The following is an 18773-nucleotide window of genomic DNA, read 5'->3' as shown; positions in this document are numbered from 1 at the left end:
GAGTGACAGAAGCCAAAAATAAAAATCCGATATAAATCTGGTATCGCTGTAATCACAACAACCCGAGGAATAAAGTTGCCTAATCACTTATACCGCAGGAGGAATGGCGTAAAAAATGAAACCAATTCTTCACATGCTGTTGATTTTTTCATTCTGCCTCCCAAAGATTGCAGTAAGGCTCAGCTCACATTTATCCTGCGCTCTGCGTGAGCACTTACACCGGGGTTTCCATGTAAATCTCTGAAATACATGATTCTAATTGAACCCCTGGCAGAAGATTCCCTTTAATGAGGCAGATGGAAGCACTGTGGACGCCATAGGACCTGTGATCTGACGATGTCCGTCTTTTTAGGATTGCATAAAAGTGCCGTCGGTCAAAGTTTTGTGCTCTTCTGAAAAGAAGGACACTGCTGAACAGAGGCCAGGCGGAGTCCAGAGTAACTGTTACCTCATTATAGTTAATGGATGCATCAGGGGTTTCATCAGTCACATCACTCAGAGATTTAGATGTAAACCCCGATGTAAGTGCTCAGCCGAGAGCGCCGGATAAATATGATCCCAAACGTTATGTAGAATGTTACTAATAAAAGCTTCAACTCAGTCCCCACTCAGGACTGACATCTGTTAACGGAAATATAGGGGCTTCCACGCTACCGGTAGCACAAAGGCTCTGGAAAAGGGGTCCATTTACTCCTGTTACCCTTGTGAAAATACCAAATTTGGAGCTAAAAATGATTTTTGCAGGATTTTTTTTTTTTTTTAAATTTTCACGGCTTAACGTCATAAACTTCCGTGAAGCACCTGTGGATTCAAGGTGCTCAATACACATCTAGATAAGTTCCCTAAGAGGTCTAGTTTCCAAAATGGTGTCACTTGTGGGGAGTTTACACTGTTTAGGCACATCAGGGGCTCTCCAAATGCGACATGGTATCCGCTAATTATTCAAGTAAATTTTACTTTCAAAAAGTCGAATGGCGCTCCTTCCCTTCCGAGCCCTGCCGTGCACCCAAACAGTTGTTTTCCTCCATATATGGGGTAGCTGCACACTCAGGAGAAATTGCACAACAAATTGCATAGAGCAATTTCTACTTTTACCCTTATGAAAATATATAATTTGGAGCTAAAAAAGACTTATCTGGGAAAAATGTATTTTTTTTTCTTTTCGTGGCTCTATGTTATAAACTTCTGTGAAGCACCTGTGGGTTCAAGGTGCTCAATATATATCTAGATAAGTTCCCTAAGGGGTCTAGTTTCCAAAATGATGTCACTTGTTAGGGGTTTTCACTGTTTAGACACATCAGGGGCTCTCCAAACATGACATGGCATCCTCTATGCCAGCAAATTTTACATTCAAAAAATGAAATGGCGCTCCTTCCGAGGCCTGCCGTGTGCAGTAGATTTTTCCCACATATGAGATATCGACATGCTCAGGATAAATTGCACAACAAATTGTATTTTCCATTTTCTCCTGTTACCTTTGCAAAAGTAAAAAAAACAATTGGGTCTAAAGGAAAATTTTTGTGAAAGAAAAGTAAATGTTTATTTTTTCCAATAATTCCTGTGTAGCACCTGAAGGGCTAATAAGTTTCTTGAATGTGGTTTTGAGTACCTTGAGGGGCACAGTTATTAGAATGATGTGACTTTTGGGTATTGTCTGTCATATAGGCCCTTCAAAGTCACTTCAAATGTGAGACGGTCCCTAAAAAGATGGTTTTGCAAATTTTGTTGTAAAAATGAGAAATCAGTGGTGAACTTTTTAACGCTTATAACTTCCTTACAAAAAAAAATTATGTTTCAAAAATAGTGCTGATGTAAAGTATGCGGTAAATGTTATTTATTAACTATTTTGTACGATATGACTCTTTGAATTAAGGGCATAAGAATAGAAATTTTGAATATTGCTAAATTTTACGCCAAATTTCCATTTTTTTTCACAAATAAACGCAAGTTATATCAATGAAATTTTACCACTATCATGAAGTACAATATGTCACAAGAACAGAATCTCAGAATCAGTGGGATCCATTTAAGCGTTCCAGAGTTATGAACTCATAAAGTGACTGTGATCAGAATTCTAAAAATTGGCCTGGTCAGGAAGGTGAAAACAGGCTTTAGGGCGAAGGGGTTAAAAACCCATTTTCTACTTTTGAGCATTTTTCGCTGAATTTTAAGCAATCTTCTAAATTCTGTGAACATCAATATTTAGGTTGCTCAACATTTTCATGCTATCCTAGTTTAATGTCACAAAACTAATTAGAGCTAAGAAGATTATGCATTAAATTTATGTCAATTATTCATAACCTTGAAACCTATCTAAACAAGACTTTAATTACCTTTGGAATTATGAGCTATTTAGCAGATAAACAATTATAATTACACTTTGAATGGTAGAATACCATTTTTGAATTTTCCATCTTTTTACAACCAAACTAATAGGTATGTTTATTGCAAATAAAATAAGAGGTGAGAGATCATTCTGTTAACATTCTTATTCCCTCCGGTGCAATAACGTCAGGCATTACAATAATATAATAAGGTTGTTACCTGCTGCAGAATAAATTACCAGAATAATGTTTGATCAGTCCTGCTAAGTTTCTGCTGTCTTGACAAAGAAGCCTGAGAGAATATTTTTATTATTTGTTTTTTGTTCTACAAGAAACTATGTAGAGTTTGACTAGGTTTCTAATATGGGGTTGATATAGCTGTAGAATATTACAGCAGGATACTAGCAATGTACATAGGGCAACGCTGCAGACCCCTATATTGTTTAGTGGTTACTGCTGGTGTCATGTTGTGACAGTCTTCAGTAAGTCCCTGGACCTGTGTTGTGAACTCTATTTCTGGGCTCCCTCTTGTGGTCACAAGTAGTACTGTGTGAGTGCTGTCTTTCTGCAGGTTTGTGACTGGCATCAGCTGTCTCGTTATCTGTGGGCTGGTTTTCTATTTAAGCTCACTTGGACTCTCAGTCTATGCCTGCTGTCAATGTATTCAGTGCTATTCTGATTCCTTCTGACTACCTTGCTCCCAGTCTCTTCAAGAGAAGCTAAGTTTCCGTTTGTTCATTTTTTGATCATCAGTGTTCTATATGTTTCTTGTCCAGCTTGCTAATATGTGATTTCCCAGCTTGCTGGTAGCTCTGGGGGGCTGAGTTTCTCCCCCCACACCGTTAGTTGGTGTGGGGGTTCTTGAATTCTCAGCGTGGATATTTTGGTAGGGTTTTTTACTGACCGCACAGTTCGCTATCTGTCTTCTGCTATCTAGTATTAGCGGGCCTCATTTGCTGAATCTGTTTTCATTCCTACATGTGTCTTTTCTCCTTACCTCACCGTTATTATTTGTTGGAGGCTTCCTATATCTTTGGGGTTATTTCTCTCGAGGCAAGTGAGGTCTTGCTTTCTCTTTAGGGGTAGTCAGTTTCTCAGGCTGCGTCGAGACGTCCAGGATTTTAGGCACGTTCACCGGCTACCTTTAGTGTGTTTGGATAGGATCAGGTTTTGCGGTCAGTCCAGTTACCACCTCCCTAGAGCTCGTGTCTATGTTTAGTTACTTAGCTAGTATTTCCTGTGATCCCCAGCCACTGGGATCACAACAGTACAGCAGGCCATAAAGTGTTTTATGCATCGCATGAAGTGGGATAAAAGAAGTCCTGAGTACAATTTTTTTTTTTTTTCCTCCTTTGCTGCAGTCTGTCTAGCTTCTCTCATCCCCTTAATCTCTGGGTGACTTTGAGTTCAGCTGCAGACATGGATATTCAGAGTCTGACTTCTAGTGTGGATCATCTTGCTGCAAAGGTGCAAAATATTCAGGATTTTGTTGTTCATAGCCCTATGTCTGAGCCAAAGATACCTATTCCTGAGTTGTTTTCTGGAGATAGATCTAGGTTTCTGAATTTTAGGAATAATTGTAAATTGTTTCTATCTTTGAGACCTCGTTCCTCTGGTGATTCCGCTCAGCAAGTTAAAATTGTTATCTCCTTGTTACGCGGCGACCCTCAAGATTGGGCTTTCTCTCTGGCGCCAGGAGATCCTGCATTGCTGAATGTGGATGCGTTTTTTCTGGCGCTTGGACTGCTTTATGAGGGACCTAGTCTTGAGAACCAGGCAGAAAAGGCTTTGCTGGCTATCTCTTAAGGTCAGGATGAAGCTGAGGTGTACTGTCAAAAATTTCGGAAATGGTCAGTGCTTACTCAATGGAATGAGTGTGCCCTGGCTGCAAATTTCAGAGGGTCTTTCTGAAGCCATTAAGAATGTTATGGTGGGCTTCCCCACGCCTGCAAGTCTGAGTGATTCAATGGCTTTGGCCATTCAGATTGATCGGCGTTTGCGGGAGCGCAAATCTGCGCATCCTTTGGCGGTGTTCTCTGAACAGAGACCTGAGTCAATGCAATGTGACAGAATTCTGACTAGAATTGAGTGACAAAGTCATAGACGTCAAAATGGGTTGTGCTTTTACTGTGGTGATTCTACTCATGTTATCTCAGCATGCTCTAAGCGCTTAAAAAAAATCGCTAAACCTGTCACCATTGGTACTATACAGCCTAAGTTCATTTTGTCTGTTACTTTAATCTGTTCTTTGTCATCCTACTCGGTTATGGCTTTTGTGGATTCAGGTGCTGCCCTGAATCTTATGGATTTGTCGTTTGCCAAGCGCTGTGGTTTTGTTCTGGAGCCTTTGGAATTTCCTATTCCACTGAGGGGAATAGATGCTACGCCATTGGCTGAGAATAAGCCTCAGTATTGGACTCAAGTGACCATGTGCATGACTCCTGTACATCAGGAGGTGATTCGCTTTCTTGTGCTGCATAATTTGCATGATGTTGTAGTTTTGGGTCTGCCATGGCTGCAGGCCCATAATCCAGTTCTGGATTGGAAAGCTATGTCTGTGTCAAGTTGGGGTTGTCAGGGGATTCATGGCGATGTCCCTTTGGTGTCAATTGCTTCTTCCACTCCTTCTGAGGTCCCTGAGTTTTTGTCGGACTACCAGGATGTATTTGATGAGCCCAGATCCGGTGCCCTGCCTCCTCATAGGGATTGTGATTGTGCTATAAATTTGATTCCTGGCAGTAAGTTCCCTAAGGGACGACTTTTTAATTTGTCTATACCAGAACATGCTGCGATGCGGAGTTATATAAAGGAGTCTTTGGTGAAGGGACATATTCGCCCATCCTCCTCCCCTCTTGGTGCAGGATTCTTTTTTGTGGCCAAGAAGGATGGTTCTCTGAGACCTTGTATAGATTATCGTCTTCTAAATAAAATCACGGTCAAATTTCAGTATCCTTTGCCATTATTGTCTGATCTGTTTGCTCGGATTAAGGGATCCAGTTGGTTCACCAAGATAGATCTTCGTGGTGCGTATAACCTTGTGCGTATCAAGCAGGGGGACGAATGGAAAACAGCATTTAATACACCCGAAGGCCATTTTGAGTACTTGGTGATGCCTTTTGGACTCTCTAATGCTCCTTCTGTGTTTCAGTCCTTTATGCATGACATTTTCCGAGAATATCTGGATAAATTTATGATTGTGTATCTGGATGACATTTTGGTCTTTTCTAATGATTGGGAGTCCCATTTGAAGCAGGTCAGGATGGTGTTTCAGGTCCTGCGTGCTAATGCCTTATTTGTGAAGGGCTCAAAATGTCTCTTCGGAGTACAGAAGGTTTCCTTTTTGGGTTTTATTTTTTCTCCTTCTACTATTGAGATGGACCCAGTCAAGGTCCAGGCTATTCATGGCTGGACTCAGCCTACATCTGTTAAGAGTCTTCAGAAGTTCTTGGGTTTTGCTAATTTTTACCGTCGCTTCATCGCTAATTTTTCTGGCGTGGTTAAGCCCTTGACGGATTTGACCAAGAAAGGTTCTGATGTGACTAATTGGTCTCCTGCGGCAGTGGAAGCCTTTTGGGAGCTGAAGCGCCGGTTTTCTTCAGCTCCAGTCTTATGTCAGCCTGATGTCTCTCTTCCTTTCCAGGTCGAGGTGGATGCTTCTGAGATTGGAGCAGGGGCTGTTTTGTCGCAGAGAAGCTCTGATGGCTCTGTGATGAAGCCTTGTGCCTTCTTTTCAAGAAAGTTTTCGCCTGCCGAGCGGAATTATGATGTTGGTAATCGGGAGTTGTTGGCTATGAAGTGGGCATTTGAGGAGTGGCGACATTGGCTCGAGGGAGCTAGGCATCGTGTGGTGGTCTTGACTGATCACAAAAATCTGATTTATCTCGAGTCTGCCAAGCGCCTGAATCCTAGACAGGCTAGTTGTTCGTTGTTTTTCTCCCGTTTCAATTTCGTGGTCTCGTACCTGCCAGGTTCGAAGAACGTGAAGGCTGATGCCCTTTCTAGGAGTTTTGTGCCTGACTCTCCGGGAGTTTCAGAGCCGGCTGGTATCCTCAAAGAGGGAGTGATTTTGTCTGCCATTTCCCCAGATTTGCGACAAGTGCTGCAGAAATTTCAGGCTGATAGACCTGACCGTTGCCCACCAGAGAGACTGTTTGTCCCAGATAGATGGACCAGCAGAGTTATTTCCGAGGTTCATTCTTCGGTGTTGGCAGGTCATCCTGGGATTTTTGGTACCAGATATTTGGTGGCTAGGTCCTTCTGGTGGCCTTCCTTGTCGCGGGATGTGCGTTCCTTTGTGCAGTCCTGTGGGATTTGTGCTCGGGCTAAGCCTTGCTGTTCTCGTGCCAGCGGTTTGCTTTTGCCTTTGCCTGTCCCGAAGAGGCCTTGGACGCACATTTCCATGGATTTTATTTCAGATCTTCCAGTATCTCAGAGAATGTCTGTCATCTGGGTGGTGTGTGATCGTTTTTCCAAAATGGTCCATTTGGTGCCCTTGCCTAAGTTGCCTTCCTCCTCCGATTTGGTTCCTTTATTTTTTCAGAATGTGGTTCGCTTGCACGGCATCCCTGAAAATATTGTGTCTGACAGACGATCTCAGTTTGTGTCCAGATTTTGGCGGATTTTTTGTGCTAAGATGGGCATTGATTTGTCTTTTTCATCGGCCTTCCATCCTCAGACGAATGGCCAAACCGAGCGAACTAATCAGACTTTGGAAACTTATTTAAGATGTTTTGTTTCTGCTGATCAGGATGATTGGGTGACTTTTTTGCCATTGGCCGAGTTTGCCCTTAATAATCGGGCTAGTTCTGCTACTTTGGTTTCGCCTTTTTTCTGCAATTCTGGTTTTCATCCTCGTTTTTCCTCGGGTCAGGTTGAGCCTTCTGACTGTCCGGGGGTGGATTCTGTGGTGGATAGGTTGCAGCAGATTTGGAACCATGTGGTGGACAATTTGAAGTTGTCACAGGAGAAGGCTCAGCGCTTTGCCAACCGCCGTTGCGGTGTTGGTCCCCGACTTCGTGTTGGGGATTTGGTATGGCTGTCTTCTCGGTATGTTCCTATGAAGGTTTCCTCTCCTAAATTCAAGCCTCGCTTCAGCGGTCCTTATAAGATTTTGGAAATCCTTAACCCGGTGTCTTTTCGTTTGGACCTCCCAGCATTGTTTGCCATTCATAATGTGTTCCATAGGTCGTTGTTGCGGAGGTATGTGGTGCCTGTGGTTCCTTCTGTTGAGCCTCCTGCTGCGGTGCTGGTTGAGGGCGAATTGGAGTACGTGGTGGAGAAGATCTTGGATTCTCGTATTTCCAGACGGAGGCTTCAGTATTTAGTTAAGTGGAAAGGCTATGGTCAGGAGGATAATTCCTGGGTTGTCGCCTCTGATGTCCATGCGGCCGATTTGGTTTGTGCCTTCCATGCGGCTCATCCTGATCGCCCTGGGGGTCTTGATGAGGGTTCGGTGACCCCTCCTCAAGGGGGGGTACTGTTGTGAACTCTATTTCTGGGCTCCCTCTTGTGGTCACAAGTGGTACTGTGTGAGTGCTGTGTTGTGAATCCGCTTTTGGGCTCCCCTGGTGGTTGCTGGTGGTACTGATGACTTGTGTGTGCTTTGCGGTCTCAGTTCACCTGCTCCCATCAGTGTTTGGGAGTTTCCTATTTAGCCTTGCTCTCCAGTCATTTCCTTGCCGGTCATCATTGTAACCAGAGCCTTCGGTTGCATGTTCCTGCTACTAGTCTGCTGATCAGCTAAGTGGACTTTTGTCCTTTTGTTTTTGTATCTTTGTCCAGTTTGCAGTTTTGTAATTCTCTGTAGCTGGAAGCTCTTGTGGGCTGAAATTGCCACTCCTGTGTCATGAGTTGACACAGGAGTCTTAAAGTAATTTCAGGATGGTTTTTTGAAAGGGTTTTCAGTTGACCGTGAAGTCCTCTTTTGTATCCTTCTGCTATCTAGTAAGTGGACCTCTCTTTGCTAAATCTACTTTCATACTGTGTATGTAGTTTCCTCTGAACTCACCGTTATTATATGTGGGGGGCTTCTATCATCTTTGGGGTATTTCACTAGAGGTAAGCCAGGTCTGTTTCTTCCTCTACCAGGAGTAGTTAGTCCTCCGGCTGGCGCGTGGCATCTAGGAATAATCATAGGTATGCTCCCTGGCTGCTATTAGTTGTGTGGTACATTTAGCTCACGGTCAGCTCGAGATTCCATCACCCAGAGCTCATCCGTTATTTTTGTGTTTTGACGTTCCCCTGCCATTGGGAACCATGACAGTGCTGTCTTTCTGCAGGTTTGTGACTGGCATCAGCTGTCTTGTTATCTGTGGGCTGGTTTTCTATTTAAGCTCACTTGGACTCTCAGTCTATGCCTGCTGTCAATGTATTCAGTGCTATTCTGATTCCTTCTGACTACCTTGCTCCCAGTCTCTTCAAGAGAAGCTAAGTTTCTGTTTTGTTCATTTTTTGATCATCAGTGTTCTATATGTTTCTTGTCCAGCTTGCTAATATGTGATTTCCCAGCTTGCTGGTAGCTCTGGGGGGCTGAGTTTCTCCCCCCACACCGTTAGTTGGTGTGGGGGTTCTTGAATTCTCAGCGTGGATATTTTGGTAGGGTTTTTTACTGACCGCACAGTTCGCTATCTGTCTTCTGCTATCTAGTATTAGGGGGCCTCATCTGCTGAATCTGTTTTCATTCCTACGTGTGTCTTTTCTCCTTACCTCACCGTTATTATTTGTTGGGGGCTTCCTATATCTTTGGGGTTATTTCTCTCGAGGCAAGTGAGGTCTTGCTTTCTCTTTAGGGGTAGTCAGTTTCTCAGGCTGCGTCGTGACGTCCAGGATTTTAGGCACGTTCACCGGCTACCTTTAGTGTGTTTGGATAGGATCAGGTTTTGCAGTCAGTCTAGTTACCACCTCCCTAGAGCTCGTGTCTACGTTTAGTTACTTAGCTAGTATTTCCTGTGATCCCCAGCCACTGGGATCATAACAACCTGGGTCTGTAAATGTCCTGATGGTATTCTTAAAGGTAGACAGGCATGAGTCTCGACCTTACTATGCTTCTGTAAAAAATCTAATCTGACCCTTCCCCCACCCCATGAGGCATGAGAAAGAAATGAAAGGTAAATCAGACACAAAGACAAAACAGGGATGACAGAAAACCTCTGTCATACAGAAGCACTAACCAACAATATTGAGGAGGATATATGGACAAGGAGACATAAACTAAATGGCAAAAGGGACCAGGAGATAAGCACACATGTACAACAGCAAACTACAGAACACTACAACTCCAAACCTCAACTAACACTACAACTCCAAACCTCAACTACTTAGCTTTAGCACTGGGCGCAGGAAGAGGAATCTTTCAGCAGCAGGGATTAAACGCCCAGAGGCTTTATATATAGAGGGAGTAAAGGTTAAGCAGTTGAAGCTGAGTACAACCAGGCTGTATGGTCTCAGGCAGCATGGAAAGGGTCCTTAACCCTCTCAACACTGAAGGGAAGTGAAATCCATGTAAATTAGGACACCACCTGTAAAGAAGACTGTGATTAATTACTCCACGTGACCATCTTACTTCAAGTTTTCCAGGGGGTATCTTATCTACTGTTCACATGATAGGATATAAGGTGGAACCACCAGCACAAATTTTGGGTAATAGATTTCAGCTGACCTAAGGACAGGTCATTTGTTTAGTGTCAGACAGCCCCCTTAATAAAGACATTTTACAAATCTTGAGAATCTGGGGGTGACCAGTGTGTGGTAGAGACTTTAAAAGGGTTGTCCGGCCTTAGGCTTCAAGTCTGCAGTAACTCTATATGACTGCAGACTTTTGAATCCTCACATCGCACTCACTGTGCGCTGTGAGTATTCTCCTGTGTCAGAAGCAGGGCAGTCATGTGACCACAAGTATTGAATTTGCATGCTTCCAAACACATTCCAACTCTATATGTCTAGCCTTGTTCAATACACTTGCATTGAGTGAGACCAATCACATCTATTTGCCTCATGACCACATGTATGGAAGTCACATACTTGCTCGACGCTGGCACCGGAGAATCCTAACAGCACGCAGTGCACTCGATGCAAGGATTCACAAATCTGCAGTCACATAGAGTGACTGCAGACTTGTAGCCTAAGTTCGGACAATCCCTACCTTTAGTGCTTTCTCCCCAATAAAGGGAATTGGAGATACAGAACTATCAAGCAATACTACTAGTGATGCGCGAACTTGCTTAGGTGTTATCCGAGTATCTTGCTCGGATAATTATTGTCATAATTATAATTATATCATATTACCTGAGCAAGCCAAAGATACTTGGATAACATGTTCGAGGTCCTGCGGCTGCATGTTTTGTGGCTGTTAGACAGCTGCAAAACATGCAGCCACAGAGATTCAAACATATCTGAGTAGACCCAAGATACTCGGATAACACCCAAGCATGCTCGAGAACTCGTTTTCTGAGCATGTTCACTCATCACTATATACTGCATAAAATATAATGGAAAGTGACCACACATCTGACTTGGTGCTTAGACCTATGGGGTCCAAGCAGTTACATTTCCTCCACTTAGAGCTCATTCTTATTCTTTTTTTGTCGTATTAAAAAAGCATCTAATAGGCTTACAACCTAATTCATATAGCTCTAATTTATTAAATGAACGCAATTCTAAACAGCCAAAATCCTGGAGACAGCCCCATAAGGACCTCTTCTATTGGTCTCCCAGTAAATACTTGATGTAAGGAAATATGAAGACTCACCACTGATGTGTTCACAAAAGAGCAAATGGTAATAAATATATATTCAGCATAATGTCATTAAGAATAATGAGAGAAAATATGCGTAAATAAAAAATATATGGAAAATACTCATTTTTCAATTCTCCAGTGTGGCGAACAATTGGCGTAAAAATACAATGCATTTCAGAATACCAGCATTCATGTAAAATTATTTGTATGTAAAGGATAAAAAAACAGAAATAAGTAGGAACAAACACCCCCATATTGTCATCCTCTACAGCAGATTGTCCTGTGGCAAGAGACATAAAGTTGTGTGTATTTGTAGCTATAAGTTCATGATCATTAATGAAAAGAGAGTCAGAAAGTGAAATCTGTGTACAACATCACACAATGCTTCAATTATTTGAACATTGTCATGCTTTGGCTAGCAGGCAACAGCAAAATCTCATCAGGTCATTGTTAAATATGCTTATTTCACACATTTATTTAATCAGGACTCTTTACCAGTTGCGTTACTCTTAAAGGGAACCTGTCTCCCCCAAAATCGATGATGAGGTAAGCCCACCGTCATCGGGGTCTTATCTACAGCATTCTGTAATGCTGTAGATAAGCCCCCGATGTATCTTGAAAGAGGAGAAAAAGAGGTTAGAATATACTCACCCAGGGGCCGTCCCGCTGCTGGTCCGGTCCGATGGGTGTCTCAGGTCCGCTCCGGCGCCTCCTATCTTCATTCCATGACGTCCTCTCCTGGTCTTCCCACCGTGGTCTGCCCTGTTGAGAATTACGTTACAGAATGCTGTAGATAAGCCCCTGATGACGGTGGTCTTAGCTCACCATCGATTTTGGGGGTGACAGGTTCCCTTTAAAGGAAAAATGTCATGATATTTTCATAGAAAATGTAGTGGTTTATTGAATTGTCCACAGAAAAACCGCATTGCAGTAAAACATAAAATAGGTAAACTAGTTACGATCAGATTGTCCATTTGTGCCTCATCTTTCCTGAGATGGTAAAAAGCCTCTGTCTTTCTGTCATGGAATAGAAGTCATCATGGCTACCAGTTGTTCATTCCTTTTGTGAGTTGTCTGAAGTCCATGGAGAATGATGGAGAAGCAGGCAGGAGGTGACCCCCATGTGACAGCCCCCTCCACCTCCTAAGAGCCATGATTATACAGTAAATGTCCCATAGACCACGTGTCCTCTCTATATGGTGTTGACTTTACTCTGAGCTACATATACAGAAATAGCTTTTTGTAATGTCAGTGAGAGGCAATGTGCTCAGTACAGAATTGAGAATAAGAATAATTCAATTAATAATTAATATTTAACAGTCATAAATACTGGTCTTTGTTCACGAGCCAGTTTATTTTATGAGATTTCATCATTTTCTACATTATTTTTTCTTCATTCCCATCCTAGGTTCTATCAACATATTGAAGCTGGATTGTAAGCGAACATTCTCCCCTCACTGCTGCCTTCGAATGTCTGCATCGTACATCAGGCTGAGACATAATGGGGACTACTCAGGTAATGTTTTATCACTTTCCAAGGATAACCTGCTTTGCTTTTTATGTTTCCCAACCCATTAACTATTTCTCAATGTTCATGTGTCATTTTAAAATCAGAACTGTTCAAGGGAAGTAATTGATCTATGTGATGACACTATTTTGCAACAGTGTGTTGGTGTATATATGTAAAAAACAAAAAGCAGCAACAGGCAAAAGCCTACCTGGATGCCCCCCAGGCAAATACCAAACCTTCAATATAGAAGATAAAAGATGGAGGCAGCACATCAGTTCAAAGTGAAAAAGTGCTATATAATAGCCCAAAATGGCGATGATTCAGCTCAAGATTGTGAGCCTTTTTCAAGCCTTGAAAAAGCTTGAAAAAGGGTCACGACTTTGAGCCGAAACTTCGCCAATTTGGGCTATTAAACAGCACCTTTTCACTTTGATGCGCTGCCTCCATTTTTTATTATATATGTATATGTATGTATACTGTATTTTTCGGATTAAAAGATGCACTTTTTTCTCCTAAATTTTGGGGGAAAATGGGGGTGCGTCTTATAATGCAGATATACCTTACCGACCACAGTGGAGCAGGGTCACGGCTGGAGGAGGTAAGAGTGGAGCGTTGCTGCAGGCCGCAGAGGGTGTTCGAATGTGCGGCGTACTGCTGCTGGTGGTGTCCAGTGCTGCGCTGATATCTCATCTCCCAAGATCTTGATGCCGAGATCTCCATCTGTGCATGTGTATTCTAATTTGTGAGACACATCTGTATATATTATATATTATTTTAACATTTACTAACCTTTTCAGTTGTAGTCATCCTATTACTTCTTACTGTGTACATGCTTAGTTAGGTAGCTGAAATATAAAAAGTTATTTAATTGTATGGGAAGGAATATCATCTTGACAGAAGTGAAACTTGCATTAAAAATAAATTCTATGAAATCATATTCCTGACATAGCCAAAATATATATAAACATAAGGGTGAATGACCTCGGGGAGATCAAAACATCCAACACCGCGGTGGTGTTTGTCCTTTATTGGATGCTGCCCTTCCCGTGGTTGTTCCTTCCCGGTGAAAGACCTGGCTATTCATTGCTTGCGTTGAGAAACACGTGATGGTGTCTCCGCGGCTTTTCTACATGCATTTGCATATTTCCCATTAGGGATGGGGGCAGTGTTCTGGATCACTGCGTTGAGAAACACGTGATGGTGTCTCCGCGGTGTTGGATGTTTTGATCTCCCCGAGGTCATTCACCCTTATGTTTATAGTCTTTTCACTAGACACTGCTCCTAATAGCCAGTTTCCTACTCCACACTGATGAGGGGCAAATACCCCGAAACAGCTGTCTGTGGATGGATAGCATGTTTTGGCATAGGTGGTTTTCCTTTATTGGATGCTGCCCTTCCCGTGGTTGTTCCTTCCCGTTGAAAGACCTGGCTATTCATTGCTTGCGTTGAGAAACACGTGATGGTGTCTCCGCGGCTTTTCTACATGCATAGCCAAAATATAGGCGTTTCAGAACATGGCTTACCAAATATGTGTAGTTTTAATTTTTATTTAATTATTTTATTTGGAATGGGGTAAATAGGAGGTGATTTGAACTTTTTTTCAACTTTTTTCTACTTTATACTTGCTTCAATAGTCTCCATTGAAGCTGCGATTGTCTGATTGCTTCTGCTACACAACACATAGCAGGACTTCATCCCTGCTATGTGTAGTAGAATTGATCATCTGCTATGAGCGCTGGCCATGGAAGTACTAATACATCGTTCATCCCCCCGAGTGGCAAGAACTGCCGAGCTTAGAGATTGACTGCAGTGGCGATGCACACTTTAATCAAATGTCACCGCTGCAGCCAATAGCTAGTGCTTGCGCTGGGAAAATTGAGTGTTGACTCGATTTGTTTTTTAACTACTATCTGATCAGTTCGGGTCCTTCTTTGTAAAAGCGGAAAACCCTTTTAACTCATGTTTCAATATGAAAGTGAAAAACAGGGGCGTTGCAGGCACCACCGATGGAAAAAATATATCAATCAGGGATCAACCCTATGCATACAAAGTGTACATAAAGGACGAAAAGAGCAAAAGAATATGCATAAAGATGGTGGTCACCTGAACAACAATTTATTTAATTGGATACAAAAAAACAACAAAACATAAGCCACACATTAAAAACAATTAAAAATGCCAATGGGCACAAAAAAGAAAGCTTTGACCAATGGTGGTCACCCCCAGACAAAACTCACAAAGCACAATCATGAAATAACATAATCAAAAGATAACATTTGACATGGCCAGGATCTTGTGCATTAGAATGGTTGTACAAATGTGGGCAACAGACATATAAGTCCATGCTATAGCCCAATAGGTGAACCCTATTAGATGATTGGTATGTTGCCAGCCCTAGTATAGAAATCAGTTGTTTAAGGGATAAGTAACATATGGAGAAATCTTCAAATAGGTACCCCAATGAGAAATATCAAAGTTGTTACCAAATAGAGTACCCGCCAATGTGTTCAATAAATGAGGCCACGGCAGCTAGAGATCACCATGTGGAGCTAAAGTGCTAAGTGCAGCCTGGCGGAAGTGATCACAGATAAAACGGATAGTTAGATTACACAAGTAGATCAACACTAGTTTGGAGCTAATTGTGATACAGTCATGGCCGAAAGTGTTGGCACCCTTTAAATTGTTCCAGAAAATGAAGTATTTCTCCCAGGAAATTATTGCAATTTCATAAGTTTTGTTATACACATGTTTATTTCCTTTGTGGGTATTAAAACATCACAAAAATGTAATTCAAATGACAACAGCTAGTTCGCGCTGACACTGATGCACCCTTAGGCTTGATTTTCTTTGAAACTTGATTTGGGCTACTTATCCACCATCCGGACTATCCTACGTTGCAACCTTACATCAATTTTTCTCTGCTGTCCACGTCTAGGGAGATTCTCTACATTGTCGTGGATTGTAAACTTCTTGATTTATGTAGCGCACCCTAGACAAAGGAACATCAATATCTCTGGAAATGGAATTGTAAACTTGAGATTGTTGATAATTTTCAACAATTTTTTGTTTTCAAGTCTTCAGACAGTCCTCTTCTCCTCTTTCTGTTTTCCATGCTTAGTGTGGCACACACAGATACACAGTGCTAAGTTTGAGTCAACTTTTCTCCTTTATATCTGGTTTCAGGTATAATTTTCATCTTGCCCACACCTGTTGCTTGTTCAAACTGACCTGTGGCAAATATCACATTCTTGAAACGAAGTTGATTACCTGCAATTTTGGAAAGGTGCGAACAATTTTGTCCTGACCATTTTGGGGGTTTTGCGTGAAATAATATCCATGTTGCCTTTTTTTTCCTCTGTTTTTTTATATTGTTCCAAGACACACTAAGGCAATAAACGTGTATAATGAAACTTGTATTTGCAAACTTTTTTTTTTAGAGAAATTCTTCATTTTCTGGAATAATTTCAAGGGTTCCAACACTTTCAGCCATGACTGTATTTATTCCATTTTCCCTGAAGTAGATTGCAGTAAACAAACCAATATGCCAAAACAGTTACTTGTTAAAAAGGGGTTGTCTGGGCTGGGCATTCGCTGGTTATATGCATTATTAGTATGACTGATGAGTGGTCTGATCTTGATAACTTTATGCTAGGATGACTGTTTCTAAATGACTTCCAGCTTCAATTAATATAAGTGAATATTCAATGGGAGCCAAGTAATGCATTTTATTCTGTACAGTGGCACTACAAACTGGGACTTTATTCAAACATTATTTGTTTTAAAGATTTTGTGCCCACAGTGAGTGGTTGGTGAGTTGTTGACACTGCATATTTTCACTGCGCAAAAACGTCTTACAGTTTCAGCAAAATATGTTGGATTTATAGAAACCTCAGGCCCACTCAGCTTTTTTTTTTTCATTTACACAGCGTAGACTGACCTACGGTGCGTGTTTCTCATCTGCAGCATAACAATTTCTCTTGCGGGTACGCCGGGTTTTATGTGCAGATTTTCCCTATAGAATTGCATTAAATGGAGGGAAATGCACTAAAGATGCATGTAAAGTCCATCTGACTGTATCAATAAAGCTTTGTCAAAGTCAACTACCAAGATGCCTAAAAAACAAAGTAGCTTTATTTAAAACAGGACATGCCAAAAAGAGACAAAAACCGCAGAGTCAAAAACGCAAAAAACCTACTTTAACTATTTGGTGCAGAAATACTGCTGAAAATCTGCTCCATCCAAAGCTCACCAAATACTCATCGTGGGAACGAAGCTTAAAGATTTTTTAAGGAAACACATAGTTAAAAATTAAATGTGGATATTATTACTGTCTTAATTTCAGACAGCCTAAAACTTGACTTGACAGGCCAAAACTTTCTGGTACTATAATTCATTAATTTATTCAAAATTGCAACTGAGACAACAAGATATCCAAATTGCCAGACTAACTATATGGACATGATTTACAAAATATCTTTATTAATAGTGAATATAATAAAAAAAAGGGTTAAAATCCTGATGAAGACTTCTTTTTGGTCCAAAATATGTACGTAAGTGTGTAGTACAAATAACATGGTGGTATAACCAGCATTATGGTTATTAAGTAATCCTCAAACATTGGTTGTTACTGCAGCAATACAGTGTCGGCTATACAGCGTTCCACATAAGTGCCAGCCACACGATGCACCATTACTCTATCTGTCTCTGCTCCCGTAATGCACAGTCACTTTTGAGCATCCAAAAGAAATTTATGATCACTGCAGGAAGGAGAGTACAACATTGTATGATCATGTATCTATCGACTTTTGACAGCCACATCTTTCTGTACTGCCATGCCGGCATGCCTTGTGTATTGATGATTGAGAGTATCACTGAGCTTGAAATATATGTAGCAGGTTGTACTCCCATGCTTTAACCTCTTACCAACTGCCAATACACTTTTTATGGTGGTGATTAATTCAATACAATTATTCCTCAGAACCATACAAAATGAACTCTGAGTTATATGTAAAGAATCAGCCTCGAAGGGTGAAAATGAAGCCTGTGTCAACTGTATCATATAATGACACCCTACTGCATTAGCCCTAATCAGTGTTAGCAATGATTGTAGCCATTTACCATGATGCCACAGTTGGGGGCAACAGTATTTAGATGGTCAACAGGTAGAGGGTTCCTTCTTTAACCTTATCGGCATCACATGATTGCCGGTCTTGATAGTCGCAATGGCAACCTGAAAACAAGTAATGGCCTTGAGTATTTTGGCCTGTTAAGCCCTGTCATAAGAAGGGTCTAAAAGCTTTTTCATCGTACTGACGCACAAAAAATGAATGGAATAAAAAGCATCAAGAATCAAAAAGTCGCAATAAAAGCAATAAAAAACTAGTATCTCTCAAAATGACATCTTGTCCTGAAAAATCAAGCCTTCAGCTACAGGTCTGCTGGCAGAAAAATAAGTAAATTATATCTCTTAGAATAAGCCATGCAAAAAAAGCACTATCGTATATACTCGAGTATAAGTTGACCTGAGTATAAGCCGAGGCACCTAACTTTGCCACTAAAAACTGGGAAAACGTATTGACTCGAGTATAAGCCAGGTGTGCATTGTCCCCTCATCCCCATCCTGGCATGCACGGCCGCTCATCCCTATCTTGGTATGCATGGTTCCTCATCCCCATCCTTGTATGCATGGCCATCTCATCCCCATCCTGGTATGCATGAGTCCTCATCCCCATCCTTGCATGCATAGCAATTTCATCCCTATCCTGGAATGCATGGTTCCTCATCCCTATCCTGGTATGCATGGTACCTCATCCCTATCCTGGTATGCATGGTTCCTCATCCCTATCCTGGTATGCATGGTTCCTCATCCCTATCCTGGTATGCATGGTTCCTCAGCCCCATCCTTGTATGCATGGTTCCTCATCCCTATCCTTGTATGCATGGTTCCTCATCCCCATCTTTGCATGGTTCCTAATCCCTATCCTGGTATTCATGGTTTCTCATCCCTATCCTTTTGTATGCATGCCCCCATCAGAGGAGCAGAAAAAAGCCCAAACATCCTACTTACCATACCTGCGCTCTCGCACAGCTTTTTGTTCCAGTGCCAGCAGCTGCAGCGGCCGTGTCCCTGCTACTTAAGGGAATGAATATTCACTGCTCTCCATGCCTATGGGAGTGGAAAGAAATGAATATTAATTTCCCTTAA

The 18773-nt window shown here is 41.8% G+C and overlaps 1 protein-coding gene across 4 annotated transcripts in view; it reads left to right on the top strand.

Moving 5' to 3' along the window:
• The window catches only part of DLGAP2 (DLG associated protein 2), a 1328681-nt gene that overhangs the window by 110356 nt on the left and 1199552 nt on the right, over positions 1-18773 (top strand). For all 4 annotated transcript variants that reach the window (XM_077290075.1, XM_077290073.1, XM_077290074.1 and 1 more), the window contains one exon: positions 12467-12574. In XM_077290075.1, the coding sequence (XP_077146190.1) occupies positions 12560-12574 (15 nt within the window). In that variant the 5' untranslated portion in view covers positions 12467-12559. The remainder of the gene's footprint in view (positions 1-12466; positions 12575-18773) is intronic.

This window comes from Ranitomeya variabilis, chromosome 2, assembly GCF_051348905.1.
Source record: "Ranitomeya variabilis isolate aRanVar5 chromosome 2, aRanVar5.hap1, whole genome shotgun sequence".
NCBI classification, from domain to species: Eukaryota; Metazoa; Chordata; class Amphibia; order Anura; family Dendrobatidae; genus Ranitomeya; species Ranitomeya variabilis.
The sequence above is the reverse complement of the archived record's forward strand: the minus strand, read 5'-3'. Positions and strand labels throughout refer to the sequence as shown.